At 33.0% G+C, this 14805-nt stretch overlaps 5 protein-coding genes across 5 annotated transcripts in view; 1 reads left to right on the top strand and 4 right to left on the bottom strand.

Annotated features, from left to right (window-relative positions):
• Positions 1-21: 21 nt before the first annotated feature.
• On the bottom strand, positions 22-1676 carry HELRODRAFT_81330 (hypothetical protein; the record flags this gene model as incomplete). The annotated part of the gene is made up of 6 exons (XM_009022008.1): positions 22-148; positions 374-483; positions 601-705; positions 968-1068; positions 1252-1343; positions 1546-1676. 6 exons carry the CDS (start codon positions 1674-1676, stop codon positions 22-24), a joined length of 666 nt encoding a protein of 221 aa, XP_009020256.1.
• Positions 1677-2057: 381 nt separating this feature from the next.
• On the bottom strand, positions 2058-3795 carry HELRODRAFT_192201 (hypothetical protein). The gene is made up of 4 exons (XM_009022007.1): positions 3774-3795; positions 3459-3566; positions 2862-3148; positions 2058-2581 (listed from the first exon to the last, which is right to left on the bottom strand). Exons 2-4 carry the CDS (start codon positions 3505-3507, stop codon positions 2402-2404), a joined length of 516 nt encoding a protein of 171 aa, XP_009020255.1. The 5' UTR covers positions 3508-3566; positions 3774-3795; the 3' UTR covers positions 2058-2401.
• A 1381-nt stretch (positions 3796-5176) lies between these two features.
• HELRODRAFT_148308 (hypothetical protein) lies at positions 5177-5517 on the bottom strand (the record flags this gene model as incomplete). Its single annotated transcript, XM_009022006.1, has 2 exons — positions 5177-5254; positions 5380-5517. Coding segments are annotated over 2 exons (216 nt in total), but the record flags the coding sequence as incomplete, so codon positions are not given.
• An 898-nt stretch (positions 5518-6415) lies between these two features.
• Positions 6416-9026, bottom strand: HELRODRAFT_192199 (hypothetical protein; the record flags this gene model as incomplete). The annotated part of the gene is made up of 6 exons (XM_009022005.1): positions 9011-9026; positions 8548-8661; positions 8113-8447; positions 7850-7999; positions 7355-7559; positions 6416-6616 (listed from the first exon to the last, which is right to left on the bottom strand). The coding sequence occupies exons 2-6, from the start codon at positions 8650-8652 to the stop codon at positions 6416-6418; spliced, it is 996 nt and encodes a 331-aa protein (XP_009020253.1). The 5' UTR covers positions 8653-8661; positions 9011-9026.
• A 572-nt stretch (positions 9027-9598) lies between these two features.
• HELRODRAFT_174556 (hypothetical protein) overlaps positions 9599-14805 on the top strand; it is a gene marked incomplete at both ends in the record, with an annotated part of 12679 nt that continues 7472 nt past the window's right edge. The window contains 9 exons of the mRNA XM_009022004.1: positions 9599-9752; positions 10593-10671; positions 10980-11016; positions 12113-12214; positions 12299-12398; positions 12464-12572; positions 13461-13544; positions 13764-13903; positions 14262-14479. Of these exons, the coding sequence (XP_009020252.1) occupies positions 9599-9752; positions 10593-10671; positions 10980-11016; positions 12113-12214; positions 12299-12398; positions 12464-12572; positions 13461-13544; positions 13764-13903; positions 14262-14479 (1023 nt within the window). The remainder of the gene's footprint in view (positions 9753-10592; positions 10672-10979; positions 11017-12112; positions 12215-12298; positions 12399-12463; positions 12573-13460; positions 13545-13763; positions 13904-14261; positions 14480-14805) is intronic.

The following is a 14805-nucleotide window of genomic DNA, read 5'->3' as shown; positions in this document are numbered from 1 at the left end:
AAAAGTCCATAGAAAATAAAATCATTTAATATATTTGTCCATGAATTTTTTATGGAACTCCGATCGCAGGGTGTCATTTATGTAATGCTTAACTTTTTTACTATCATCCTGTCGGCTGCAATTCTTGAAGACCACATCATCGTCCCACCTGTAAAAATGTATGTTTTGTATGCGTGTGCGTATGTTTGTTTGTATGTATGTATGTACGTATGTATGTGTGTATATATGTATGTATGAGTGTGTGTACATAGTATTTCCAAAAATTAATAAATCACTCTGACGAATTCATTATAACAAATATATTTCTCACCATAACCACAGCAGATAACAATCATTATCATAGCAGTAACAACAATAATAATATTAGTCTGACCTTCGTTTGACCTTGAACTCTGCAACGACCTTGTCCTGATTGAGTAGCGGATTACCTTTTATTATGTTCTCCATCCTGACTCTCTCCTCTTCCTCTTTTCTTTCGGCCTCCTGGTGGAGATTATGGCGTTGTATGAGAGACAATGGTTATGATGATGATAAAATAATAATACCAATAACAAAAAAAGATAATAAATACAATGAAGGTAAAAATTCCTAATTCCTAACTCGTCTAGCATGCTCGGCCGCTCTCTCCTTCTTAATCTTCGCCAGTTCAGCCATCAGGTCTGCCGAATCATCTTCATCGGATTCTTGGTCATCTGATTCGTCTTCCTAATTAGGGAAATGAATTAGTGAATTTGGGAAATTATAAATTTATTAACAAAGAAAAAATTATGTTTGTTTAGTCTTTTCATTTTTTTTTACACATCCATCTATCCACTAATTTGTAACCATTACATACATAATACTACATGCATTTATTCTTTTATTAAGAATCTTTTAATCTATTCTAAAAAATCACTTCCTCATTCAATCATTTGTTCACTCATTCCTCTATTTTTCCATTCCCCCATCCATCTATTCACTAACTAACATCAATTGGGTCATCTGCATCCAATGTTGACAAAGGTACTTGCTCTGATCTAGACTTTTTTGATACTAAAGATGGTAATGACGGGGCAGAGGTCTGGATTTCTGAATGGATAAAGGTGGTATCGAAAAAATATTAAATTTATAATTTAAAAAAATATTTATAATCATAATTTCATATATATAAAAATAAAAAGAATTTAACAAATGAGAATTTATATACAATGAACAAATAATTAGGTAAACCCTGACAATAGCACCCACCTCTGTTAAGAGCTTTATTGCTACTCTTTTTTTCTCTTAAATTCCTCTCTTTATCTTCTAATTCTCTACGGAAATCTTTGTTGCGAACGTCACTGGCTGAGTTCTGACCATCCTGCCTAAACAAAATAATAAATGCTATTATAAGAAGTATTAGCATAGCATAGCATAGCTATAAAATATAAATACTAAATAACATATCATAGCACATATAATGAATTTTAATTTTATTTTTCAATATTAATTATTAATATAAATATTTTTAATAAGTAAAAAATGTTATTTATAAAAATATAAATAATATAATTTGGCGTTTCAGACCTGTATTTCAGTTTTGTATGTCCGGGCAAATCCCGACTGGAATACTGTTTCGACATGGCTCCCAGATCATTCTCTGATCTTCCACTGCCTCCTCTGGCCGGTTCGAACGTCGGTCTTGCGGCGGTCGTCATTCTTAAAGTTTTTTAATTTAATAAAATCGTAAAATTTAAATTAAAAAAATTAATATTTATCGTCCGGTTTTTTAAATTAGGCAGCGATGACACTCTCCAATACAACAGCCTCAATCCACTGTTAGTATAACTATAACGACAGGTTAAGCTAGTAAAGCACGTTTACAACATAACCAAAGACTAAAAAAGTGAATTTGTAAATCCATCTAATTTACTTTAATTTAATGTACTTTAATTTGTATACAAACATAACAGTACGTTAAAAAACATAGTCACACTTTATATAATTTTTACATTATAAAATTAAAATATATACAGTTACACATATGAATTTACATTTATACGTGTGTTGATAACCAGAAAAAATTGAAACACTTTATGAAAACTATCGTACAAAGATATGCGACTCAATATTCTGCAGTTCCTTAAAAAATGCAGTCTTTTCTTCTAAAAAAACAAAAAAATTTAGTGCAAAATGTTATAAAAGACGGTTTATCCAACGTTAAATCTCATTAATAACAGTCATTTTAGTGTGATATTCTGATAAAAGTCGAAAAATGTTCATGTTTCTCTATCAAAACGTTCAACTATCACATTTAAAGAATATAATCCTTAAAAGATTAAAACTTAATAGCATAATAATAATATTATAAAATATTTCAAAAAAAATATGCAGGAAAACCCGAACAACACACCACCACCTCCTAGAGACGCAGCGTCGAAAATCAGGTCTCAAGTATAGACTCCCAATCAAAATCGTCCTCAATTTCATCCGTGGAATAGAAATTAGGTATGTTAGTGTCGTTTTTGGGGTCCTGTGTTGTTGACGCAACACTGCCCACATTGGTTGTCTTGTCTCCGAACAATGAGACATCCGGTAAATAATGGCTACCAGGTGAGGCATGCTGTTGTGCCAATGAAATACTTAACGTTTTTATGGGAGATGAACGATCTTATTCTACCGAATAATTACATTAAAATTATCATTTAAACTGTTCAACTAATAAAAAACCATATAGATACATATATCCTTATACAATGAACAGTGCATCAAAGATACATGGCGATATAGTGACAAACGCTGGATCGCTTTACATTCGAACCTAGCTAATATCGGCATAAGAACAGACTTTTTACATTTCGCCGCCACATGATTACAATAAAAAAATAAAAATATTCACTAGCCAGTTTAGGATTTCCAACGTTGACGTGTTTGTTGGCAGCAGTGTTCCTCGCGGAGCTTTTACCATTTGATAGTGGATTCTCTTTGAAATAATTATCGTAAAAGTTACTATCGGCGTCTAATAATTTCTTCATTTTCACTAAATTATCACCAGGAATGTCTTTGATGACGTCATTTATGGAGTTGGTACCGCTGAAGAAGTCACTGAGGGAGGCCGCCAGATCGAGCAGCTGATCCGAATCTAGATCCCAGTTGTTCACGTCGGCGCTTTCTAGGCTCTCCGCAAGATCTAAATATGCAAGGATATTCATTTTTATATCATTTTGTATCATTTTTATATCATTCTGTATCGTTTTTATATTCATTTTAAAATCATTTTGTATAATTTTTTTATAACTTTTTATCATTTTTTTGTAATTTCTTATATCTCACATCCCTTCCAACCGTTCTTATATCCCAATAAATATTTTGATATAATCTTTGTGTCATTTTTATATCATTTTGGCAACACTTTGGTATCTTTTTTTTTATAACTTTTATATACTTTTCTGACCGAAACAGTTCAAACATCTTTCCATATTTCCATATCCATCATTAACCCGGGTAATCAGTCAGATCGACATCCTTCCAGTTCGTAGTGCCGGCCATTTTCAGACTGCTCTTGAGTTTGTTGTAGCTCCGTAGATGACTTGACGATAGCAGAGGACCTTTTCGAACGATAATTATGAAAATAATTTTTAAAAATGAAAAGTTTTAGATTATATAGCGTGCAATATACAGTTTTGATTCAAACAAGCTTCTTCCACAAAAAATCAGTGCAGCTATAAACAACTCAACATGTGTGGATCTTAAATCAAGATTTTAAATACAGTTTAATTCTCAAATATTAAACAAAATGAAACAAACCAACCAACCGTAATCATCGTTACTCTCAAATCCTTTTGTGTATAAAAGTTTGAAAGAATCATTGAGACCATCACTTAACATTAGCCTGTCTAAATTAAACTTTTTAGTCGGAAAATGTTTATCTTCATCATCAGCGCCATCAGTAGCTACAGCAGCTGCAGTATTGCCAGCGTAACAATCACCAGAGTTATTATAAATCGTCTCGCAATAATAATTAACATTATTATCGTCGTCTACGTCATTCCTGACGTCATAACTTGTTGTTGTTGTGTTTGGTGGCCGATGTAAGACATAATGCCTGTGATCGATGACGTTGTCGTGGCTGTCGAAGACGATAGAGTAGTGCGTCGTTGTTCTTGCAGAATTCTGCTTTTTTACAATTTCGTCCTGAGGAAATTTTTGTTGTTTACAGCTTGCTAATGTCGTGCTTGGCGGCCGATAAATGACGTAATAATAATAATAATAATAATAATAATAATAAAGAGATAAAAATAAAAACAGCAATAATAGAAAAAATGCAGTAGCAGTAGTTACAACCTCTGCCGTAATCCTCTCTATAGAATCTTCCAGCAACTCTTTCAAGCCAACGAGCGAATCGTCACTCAAATCCGACAGAACGTTCGGGAAATCAGTTTTGGCCGGAAAAACCAATGACGTCATTCTTTTGGCGGGAAAAGTTAATGGTGTTGTTGGCGTTTTTGCGGGAGAGGCCAGTGAAGTAGTTGTCGTTGGAAACGTTGTTGGCTGAGTTGTTGTGGTTTGTATGCAGTTACTGTTCTGTTGGGAGGTGGCGAAAATGTAATTCTGATTGGGTGAAACCGGAGTGGAGCCCGTCGGCGGGGTGTAAGGAGAGGACTGGATCAGGGTTTTGAATTTAAATGATGAGGAGATATTCATCCATGCCTAAAAAAACTATTATACATTCTATAAAAAAAAGTTGTTTTACAACGTAAATGAAATTAATTTATAACAATACATCCGAAAGTTGTAGTAGTAAAAATAGCAACAATGGTAGTAGCAGCAGAAGTTATATTAATAGAAACAGCAAAAGTAATAGTACCAATAGTATTGAAAAAGTAAATTACGCGATCATTGGAGCTTCTATGTTTCGATTTCATCTTGAGAGGTCCGGTCTCATCAATGTAACTTCTGTCTATGGTCCAATAAGAGCCCTTTAAGATTTAAATAAATATTTATTCCATCGAAAAGTATAGTAGAAACATTGGACTAAACTCAAGTAGGTACGTTTGTATAAGAATTTAATAACGTTAAAAAATATATAAGTTTTCGTCGTTTTTATAAAAGAAACATTTAACAACATTTTAAATATTAGTGTTAGTAGTACTGGAAGTTTATATTTATTAATACAAAATAACATTATAAAAAACATCGAAAATTTAGAACTTAAATTCACTTTTCCTGGGTTCTCTTTTGGCCTGTCCAATCTTATGAAGCACTTGTTCAAAGATAAATTATGCCTGATTGAATTCTGAATTAGACAAAAAAGTTATAACTTTCAGTAATAATTATTAATAAAAAATACTATTATATCAAAATAAATAAATGTTCATAATTGAGTACATTTGAACAAATTTTTAAAAATAGCGAAGAAACCTTCCAGCCGATAGAGGTATGCTTATAATAAGGATACGTATCCTGTATCCATGCATATATGTCGCTCAAGGTCATCTGGAGGTCGGAGTTACTTTCAATGGCCATTATGATCAAATTTGCATAGCTCAGTATTGGTTTTGTTAGGATTTGACAGTGTCCTTTTCTATTGGCTGTCGGGGGGTCCACTAGATAAAAGAAAAATTAATTAAGAAGAATGTTCAATTTATTGACAAAAAAGGCATAGAAGAAAAGTTCAAAATGTACCAATGCTAGTTTTATTAGTTTTGTAGACATTTTGATTAGTAGTAGTAGTAATAGTTGGGTTTGTTATCTCTAGGTTTACCGTCTCTGAAGATGAAACATTTTTGTTTATGCTGCCTCCTAATGTTAGTTTCTGATTCAGCCAGCCGATATCAGTTAAACTACTTTCAAGTTCGGCCATTAAAAATTAAAATGTGATCAAATTTTGATTTAATTCATTACTTTTCAAAAGTTGAATATAAATTATGTGATAAACATAAAATTTCATGAAAATTCAGAAAAATTTTCAATTTTTCACTTCCGTCAATCAGAAATTAATAAATTAAAAACGAAATGACCAGACGACGGAACGAAAAATCGTGAATTCTCTGAACGTCGATATCGAAAATTAGTGCTGTTGTAACTATTCGAATAATTGAAGTTTCAACTATTTTAATATTAATTTAAACGAGTTATATAATTTAAATTTGTTGTTACTAAATTATTAATTAATTTTAATTTAGTTTAAATTTTGAAAACATTTTTTTCGTTTACATGTTTACAATTTTTAGTTGCTAAGCAGCTAAAAGTGAACTTGGCTGGCTATCAGCTGATTGCATAGAAAAGTAAATAAATTAATAAATCAAAGCGTGTTTTGAACGAATTATTTATCTACCGTAGAAACTTAAAAAAATGTTTTCTCAATTTGTATTAAGAAAACTAACTGAAAAAGCAATTAATATTACATAAATAACATTTACTTATCAAAAAATAATTAAAAAAATAATTTTTAGCATCATTTATGGAATTCTTCTTCTTTCTCGTGCCTTATCCTGGCGATCATCGACCTCAACAAAACCAGATCTTTAACACTTTGTAGCAGTTGAAATGTGGTGATATTCAGCAAGTGACACAAGGACTTCACGAATGTTATCCGTTGTTGACCGCGATTTACTTGATACAGATTTACTTGATATTTATACAAATAAAAATTAATCTTTTGAAGAATCATACAGGAAAAACTAATAATTTTTTTTTCATAAAAATGACATTTAAAAAATAAAATATAAACCTGCATATAATCATTTAAAAAGGTATATATATTGCTTATAATAAATAAATTTTGATAGAATGTTATCAGGCCTTTTGATACGAATAAGCATAAAATTAAAAAAATTACAAATATCAACTAGATTTTAAACAATTAGTTTTAAGCTGCAACATCAATATCATTATCAATATCATCAGCAACCAGCATTGTCGTTGTCATCATCAACCGACCAATGGAATAAATTAGAATAAAATAACCGATCAATTATGTAAAAACATTCAAATTACGGTCGACCAATCACATAAAAACATTTGAAATCTGTCAATCAACTAGGTAAAAGTTTTCAAAATTAGCCAACCAATCAGGTAAATTAATAAAATCAGTTGACCAGTCAAGTAAAGGCATCCAAAAAATCCGTGGTAAACGGCTCCTGATAGGACGTCTGTACGTAACGTTGCCTAAATAAGCGGTGCGCGTAAAACACAAGATGGACCAACCAGAATGCAGCATTTATCCAACAAGATGTCTGACAATGGTGATGATTGTTGTGACGATGATGACTGCAATAATGATAATTGTGGAGACGACGATGATGATTGCGAAGATGAAAATGATGACGACCATGATGATGATGATGAATATCGTGATATCATTCTAAACAGTAAAAAGAATAATTTAACTCACTTCAGTTATCTCCATGAGATTGTGGTAGTATCCCATATTTAATTTTGAAACAGCACTACTACTATTACTGCTACTACCACCACCCCTACTACCACCACCACTACTACTACTACTACTGTTATTATTTTGCGGATCATTTTCATAACCAGCAGCGTCTCCAGTTACCCAGTGCCACGCATTGCTCTGGTATTGGCTATCAGAACATCTGAATAAGGATAATAATGATGATGGCGATGATGATGACAATGATGATGATACAGATAATGATAATAAATGGTGATTGATGGTGATGACGACGACAAATGTCAATGATAAATCCAAAAATCATACAAATCAATAAAAAAACATGCAAGGTAAACACTTTTAAAAAAAACCTACCAAATCAAATCAGGCATATCAGGCATACACACACAAATTACACACACACGCAAACACATACTCATTAACATACGCGCACACACACACACGCACATACACACACATACTAAACAACACCTTTCCATCTGAACCCCACACTGCCTAAACTCCTCAAACAAGGATTTGCACCACACAGACAGACCGACAGTGATCATACATGCAGATGACATAACCAACATTATGGCTAAGCAGCTTGAAAATGCCAGTGTGCGTGTCCACATTTGGTATCTATGACGTGTGGGGTGGAAAATTTATATTCTATGGTATATAGTTAAATATCTATGGCATGAGGGTGAAAATTCATTGATCTATGGTTAGTAAAACCCCAATAAGATACTCACCCAACTCTAATTTGATAAGCACTTTTTCTGGCGCTGTATGCATGATAGAACCCGTTAATGATGGCGTACAAAACGCAGACAACAATGTTGGCTCCCACTACAAAATCGCAAACAGACACCCTGCCACCTATCACTTGAATTAAAATTTCACTAATTCCTGAACTCGTACTAGAAATGATAGACTGGGCTGTTGTTGTTTTATTACCATTAGGTGAAGGTGAAAAATGTGATGATTCATTAGATGATGATTGTGAGATTGGTGAAGTGTGGCCACTGTGATTAGTGTTGTGACAGCTAGACTGGCCGTACAGAATGCATAGTCCACCGGATGAATTCTTTTCGAGTGTTGTTAAAAATTAGTGTAAAATTATAAAAATAATTCAAAACTACAGAAACAAAAATTATTAAAATTGTTTTTTAATCAAAATAACTAACTCGAGACAAGATGGCCGATATGACCGTAGCTAATCCTGTGCCAGTCACGGCAAAATAAAGAACACTTTGTAACACTAAACTCTTGTCTATTAGAGCCCAAGACATTTTTATGGGCTTAGTTATAAAATTTAATTTTTGTTGTATAATAATAAATTATTAATAAATCAAAATTTTCCTAATTGACTGATTTTGTAAAAATACTAAAATAAAATAGGAAAATGTGACCCTAGATAGATAGACCGAAGACTCTCTCTTCTAGACTCTAACATGTAGACTGACAATGTCTAAAATTTGACTTATAAAAGATCGACCTTTACGCCAATTTTAAATTATATCAACGTAAAATACAGTTAACTAAAATAGTTTTATGCCCTAAAATTATTTTTATGCCCGAAAAACTACGATTTAGGCAAAATAGATCATTATATCGTGGTCTTTAAAAAGCCAAAATAACCTTTATTACCTCACAAAGGTGTTTTTATGGAACGTTTATGATGATTTTAATTTGTTCTATTAATTGCTAATTTTTTTATTTATTAATACAAATAAATATTAAAAATGTTTTTTTTTGAAATAAAGTATACTAATTTAATTGAATATATTTTTTTTTAATTTATTTTAATAATTTGAAAACCTAAATTTACTCTTAAAAATTGTCAAAAACAGCTGGCTAGCCTGGCTAGCTTCACCAAACAAAATATTGCATTGTAGAAAAATATATTTAAATTTTTAAAATTTTAATTAATTAGACATTAACTTATTATTTTTGAAACTTATTTGTCATTTAATTATTAATTCAGAATTAATTTTGTTTTTTAAAACTCTTTCAAAAAGCCCAGTCTAAAATTAAAAAGTTCAAGTTAGGTAAATGTAAGTAAATCTTTTCTTCATTGTTATGCTTGAATTTCTTGTTCTTCTTGTCCTTATGAATCATTATAGATCAAATAAATTTAACTAACACTATTTTTTTGCATAATTTTATAACTAAAACATGTCAACCATTCATCTATCTTTTTCCCAAAAATAGGGATTAGTGAATAAATCATACACAATGTCCTGCCAGTTAAAAGTCATTGCCAACGTTTTGGATGTGCCACTGATACAGAAGAAACTTTTTCCAGACAAAAACACTGAAATTAATAAAGATAACACTGGTAATAATTATATTGATGACCCCATATTCAGCAGTAAAGAAAAGAAATTAGGTTTGTCCTTATTAGGATTTTTTCCCAAATGATATAAATATTTATAAATAATAATAATTGAAAAAGTTTTTTATTTTTATATCTATATCAGTAATTTTGTGTAATATATCAAATAAATAATAAATTAAATGTATAATTCTCAAAAATTATTTCATTAAAATTGAATTAGTTTAAGAATTTTTGATGAAAATTCACATTTATCTTAATCAATCTCGCTTATCATCTTTATTATATTTAAAAAACATCCATTTATTTTTTTCTCTCCATTCTTTGCTTCTTCCTACCTAACTCAAGATGATGACGACAAGTACAGTGGCTGGGGTGATAACGACTGGGGATGGGATGAGGATGATGACAACAATGATGATAACGACATCAAAAATGCTAAAAATAATCACCAATCATCTTCATCATCATCTGCGATGATGACATTGCCTGGAATGACACCGTCATCATCTTCATCGTCAATGTCATCAACATCATGGTTACAGGAAGTACATTTGTCTTTGTCGCCATCTGGGGAGATGATTGTTCTAGCCAATGAGGAGAGGATTCTATATTTAGCTCGTGGGTTTTTGTTTAGTCATAACTCTTTAGTGTTTTGCAGAAGTGTGAATGACAAAAACACATTGTTTCTGGAGTGTTGGTATAATTGAGGTTGACGTTATTGTCTTGCTTTGTTCTGTGGTTTTTAAGAAAATTTTTTCTTTGCTCATCTTTTGATGGATAGATAAATGAATGAATGAATTGATGAATAAATGAATTGATGAATAAATGAATGAATTGATGAGTGAATGAATTGATGAATTTGTTTTATAAATATTTTTTGTCACCTGGCAGAAAAATGGGATAGTAAGGATGAAAATGTCTCGACGAAATATTCAATCATTCATGAAGCCATGCCTTTGATTGAACCTGGGTCAGTTGATTGATGGATTGAATAAAGGAATGAATGATTGATTGATTGAATAAAGTAATAAATAAATAAATGAATGAATGATTGATTGATTGATTGACTAATTTCTTTCAACTTCGAAACTCATTCAGTGAGAAAATAACAACTGTTTTCTGTCTGCCTCTTGCCTCTCATAAAAGGTTTATCACGTCGTCGTCATCATTTTTTCTATCGTATTATATCATCATCATCATTATCATTATCATCCTTATCGTCATCATTATCATCATCATCTTTGTCATCATTATTACCATCACCATCGTCGTCTTTAGGAGTTCTCACGGCGGTCCGGAATGGACTTGCGTCCTGGTCGGCTTCTCAACTGGATTCGTCAGGATTTACACTGAGGTTGGTTCGTTGATTGACTGATTGATTGGTGGATTGGTAAATTTGATTCACTGATTGGTTGGTGGATTTTATTCACTGATTGGTTGGTGGATTTGATTCATTGATTGGTTGGTGGATTTGTTTGATTGATTGTTTGGTTGATTGAATAAATAATCTTTCAATCATTCAATCAAATTTTCAGTTAAAGAACTGATCATTTGTTAATTCACCCATGCACCATGCATTCTGTTATGCATTCATTCAAGTATAAGTGAAACTAAAGTTTGCAAATTCCTAGAAATGTACATAAATCAAAAATTAACATTTGTACCTCACATAAAAAAATGTCGCTTCAAAGTTTTCTAGAGGCCCGTGCTTAATCAACAAATACAAATTTTATCTTCCCGCTAGAAGTCGTACGTGGTTGTACAATGCATTACGTCTGCCATACGTTAACTATTGTAACTTAGTTTGGGTTTCAACGTGTAAATCCAACACTGAAACAATTTCTCAACTTATAACAAGACAGTAAAAATGCTCTCAGACAGCTACCTTCACTCGATAAATTCTAGAAATGTTTCATAACGATCAAATCTCGTCTCCTCTTTCACGCGACAACATGCTTACCCTACGAGAATTTTCATTTTCAAACAGCTGAATGGTCTTCTTCCGCATGCATTCGATGCTTTCTTCAAATACCAAAAAGCCAGAGAAACACGACGACAGAACTGTCTTGTTTTAAAACCTGCAAAAAAGAACATTTTATTTTTCCATATTATAAGTTGCTCTGCTCCCCGACTCTGGAAATAAATTTCAAAAAAGCAACCTAATCTGCAATGTTTTATCTTTGTACAAATTTAAAAAGATCTTGAAATCATTCATAAAAGAATTTAATTTGTTCTAATATTTTTAAAATTATCATTAGTACTGTATGATATATTAAAATGTTGTATTGAAATAAAGATCATTTCATTCTCATTTGTTCATTCATTCATTTATTCATTCATTCATTCATTCATTCGTTTGTTCGTTCGTTCATTCATCTATTGACCGATTGATTTTTCAATCTCACGACCAGTCAGGCACGTTGTTGATTAGCCAGTTGTTCAACGAGGATCCAGTTGTGCAGATCAAATCGTTGACCTACTCCCCGGCCATTTATTACGGAGATATTGAGAAAGTTAGTGAGGGGAGGAGGAAATTCATTTATTCATTCATTCATTCATTCGTTTGTTCATCCACTCATTCATTCATCCACTGATAGCACGAAGAGATAGTCATCCTCTACCCCCAGACAATGGTCACAATTGATGGCTTTAGTTTGTACCAGACTCTCAAAGCATGTAAAAACCAGGCGGCCAGAGGTGATGATGATAACAATAACAATAACAACAACAATAATAATAATAATAACAATAATAATAAACAGCAGCCGCCAGTGGCAACGTGAACATGGCGGACATGCCCCTTCTGGCCTACAAAAAGTGGGGGCTGCATGAGCTTGAGGCCGCTAATGACGTCACCGTTTGTGGTCGGTGGTTATGATGATGATGATGTTTGATGGTGATAATGATGTTTAATGATGATGGTGATGATGATGTTTGATGATGATGGTGATAATGATGCTTAATGATGATGGTGATGATGATGTTTGATGATGATGGTGATGATGATATTCATCCAATCAATCGTTCAATCAGCCAGTCAATTATTCGTTCAACGAATCTTTTAATTATCTGCTCATCTATCGATTAATCACTCAACCAAACAACCATCTCGTGCTTAACTCAATCAGTTAATCAATTAATCAATCAATCAATCAATCAATCAATCAATCAATCAATCAATCAATCAATCAATCAATCAATCAATCAATCAAAGGAGCATTCCAGCCATCCAACTTCGACCTCATGGTCAGCCATACGATCGATAATAAGAGTTCTTTGGTCTTATCTATGGAGTATTATTATGTTACAGTCGGGCGCGGTCCTTTCGTTAATTTCTATCATAATATTTTGGTTGGTTGGTTGATTTGGTTGATTGATTCAATGATAAATTGGTAAAAAATTGTTTGAATTTTATTTAAATGACTGACTGATTGGTTGGCTGCTTGATTGCTTAAGATAATGATTAATTAATTTGTTGTTTGATTGGTTGAATGGTTCATTTATAATTTATTAATTTATTCACATAGACAAGGCCAATACCTCAGTTATCAGATGTCGTTAACATCGTCGGGCAAAAGTTGAAAACGGCCTTTTTGTCTGCTGCCAGGCAAGTTTTAACCATTTCATCTATCCTTTCGTTCACTTAATCATTTTTTCCTTCCTTCCTTCCTTCATTCATTCATTTATTCATTTCTTCATTCATTATTTCATTCAATCGTGCATTCATTCATTCATTTATTCACATTTTTCTCTGAACAGCGGTTGGCTTGGTTTAAGCTCTGGCACTGAAGTAAAGGATAAGAAGAATCCGAAATTTGAACCGGAAGTACCTTTGAATCCAAGGTATCCTCCTCATCATCTCCATCATTTTTCTATAATCATCACAATCACCATCATCTTTATCATCACCACCATCGTCATTCTCATCATCATCATCTGTATCATCATCATCATCACCACCACCATCATCATCTTTAACACGATCACCATCGTCATCATAACTAAAGTTATCTCCACCACGATCATCATCGTCATCGTCGTCATCATCATCGTCGTTATCAGGCACGGTCTGTATGACAAGCGAAGACACGGAGTGACCATAAGCCCCTCTCCCGATTACAAGATGGCTGCCACGACGGATAGTTTTGGGAGGGTCATCCTACTCGACGTCCCGTCCGGAGTCGCAATTAGGATATGGAAAGGTGATGATGACGATGATGGTGATGTTCTTGATGATGATGACGATGATGGTGATGTTCTTGATGATGATGATGTTGATATTTGTGATGTTCTTGATGGTGATGTTGATGTTTGTGATGGTGGTGACGCTCTTGATGATGATGGTGTAGATATTTGTGATGATAGTGATGATGGGGATGTTCTTGATGATGATGGTGTAGATATTTGTGATGATAGTGATGATGGGGATGTTCTTGAACAATCTGCCATCCAATAATATCCAATCAACTTATAAGCTCCTTCAACTCAAAAATCATCCAACCAATCAGCATTCACTTCGAGAATAAGAACTCCCCATTCGTCAATCATCCGACCAATCAGGTTACAGAGATGCCCAGGTAGGCTGGATTGAGTCGACGGAAATTCTAACGGCGACTAAAAAAAGCAACTTTAACAAAACCAGCAACAACAACAACAACAATAATGAAGAAGAATTTAAAGAGCAACAACATTTTTATCACGACCCCTTCAAGAAGGGCAGGGTACCAAGAAGGACCATGTTCCTTGTCATCTACGCCCCCAGGCGGGGTATTTTAGAGGTGATGAAGATGATGATTGTGGTGATGATGACGATGGTGGGGGCTGGGATGGTGGTCGCTTCATTGTTACGTACATTTAAATCTACCTCTGTTGACGAAAGAAAGTTTCTCAAAACGGCATCACCGTTGTCATCGTAATTAACATCATCATCATAACCACCATCATCATCATAACCACCATCATCATCATAACCACCTTCATCATCATAACCACCATCATCATCATAACCACCATCATCATCATAACCACCTTCATCATCATAACCACCATCATCATCATAACCACCATCATCATCACTATCATAATCATCATTGTCTCACCATCA

The sequence above is a fragment of the Helobdella robusta genome, assembly GCF_000326865.2.
Source record: "Helobdella robusta unplaced genomic scaffold HELROscaffold_30, whole genome shotgun sequence".
Taxonomy (NCBI): Eukaryota; Metazoa; Annelida; class Clitellata; order Rhynchobdellida; family Glossiphoniidae; genus Helobdella; species Helobdella robusta.
The sequence above is the reverse complement of the archived record's forward strand: the minus strand, read 5'-3'. Positions and strand labels throughout refer to the sequence as shown.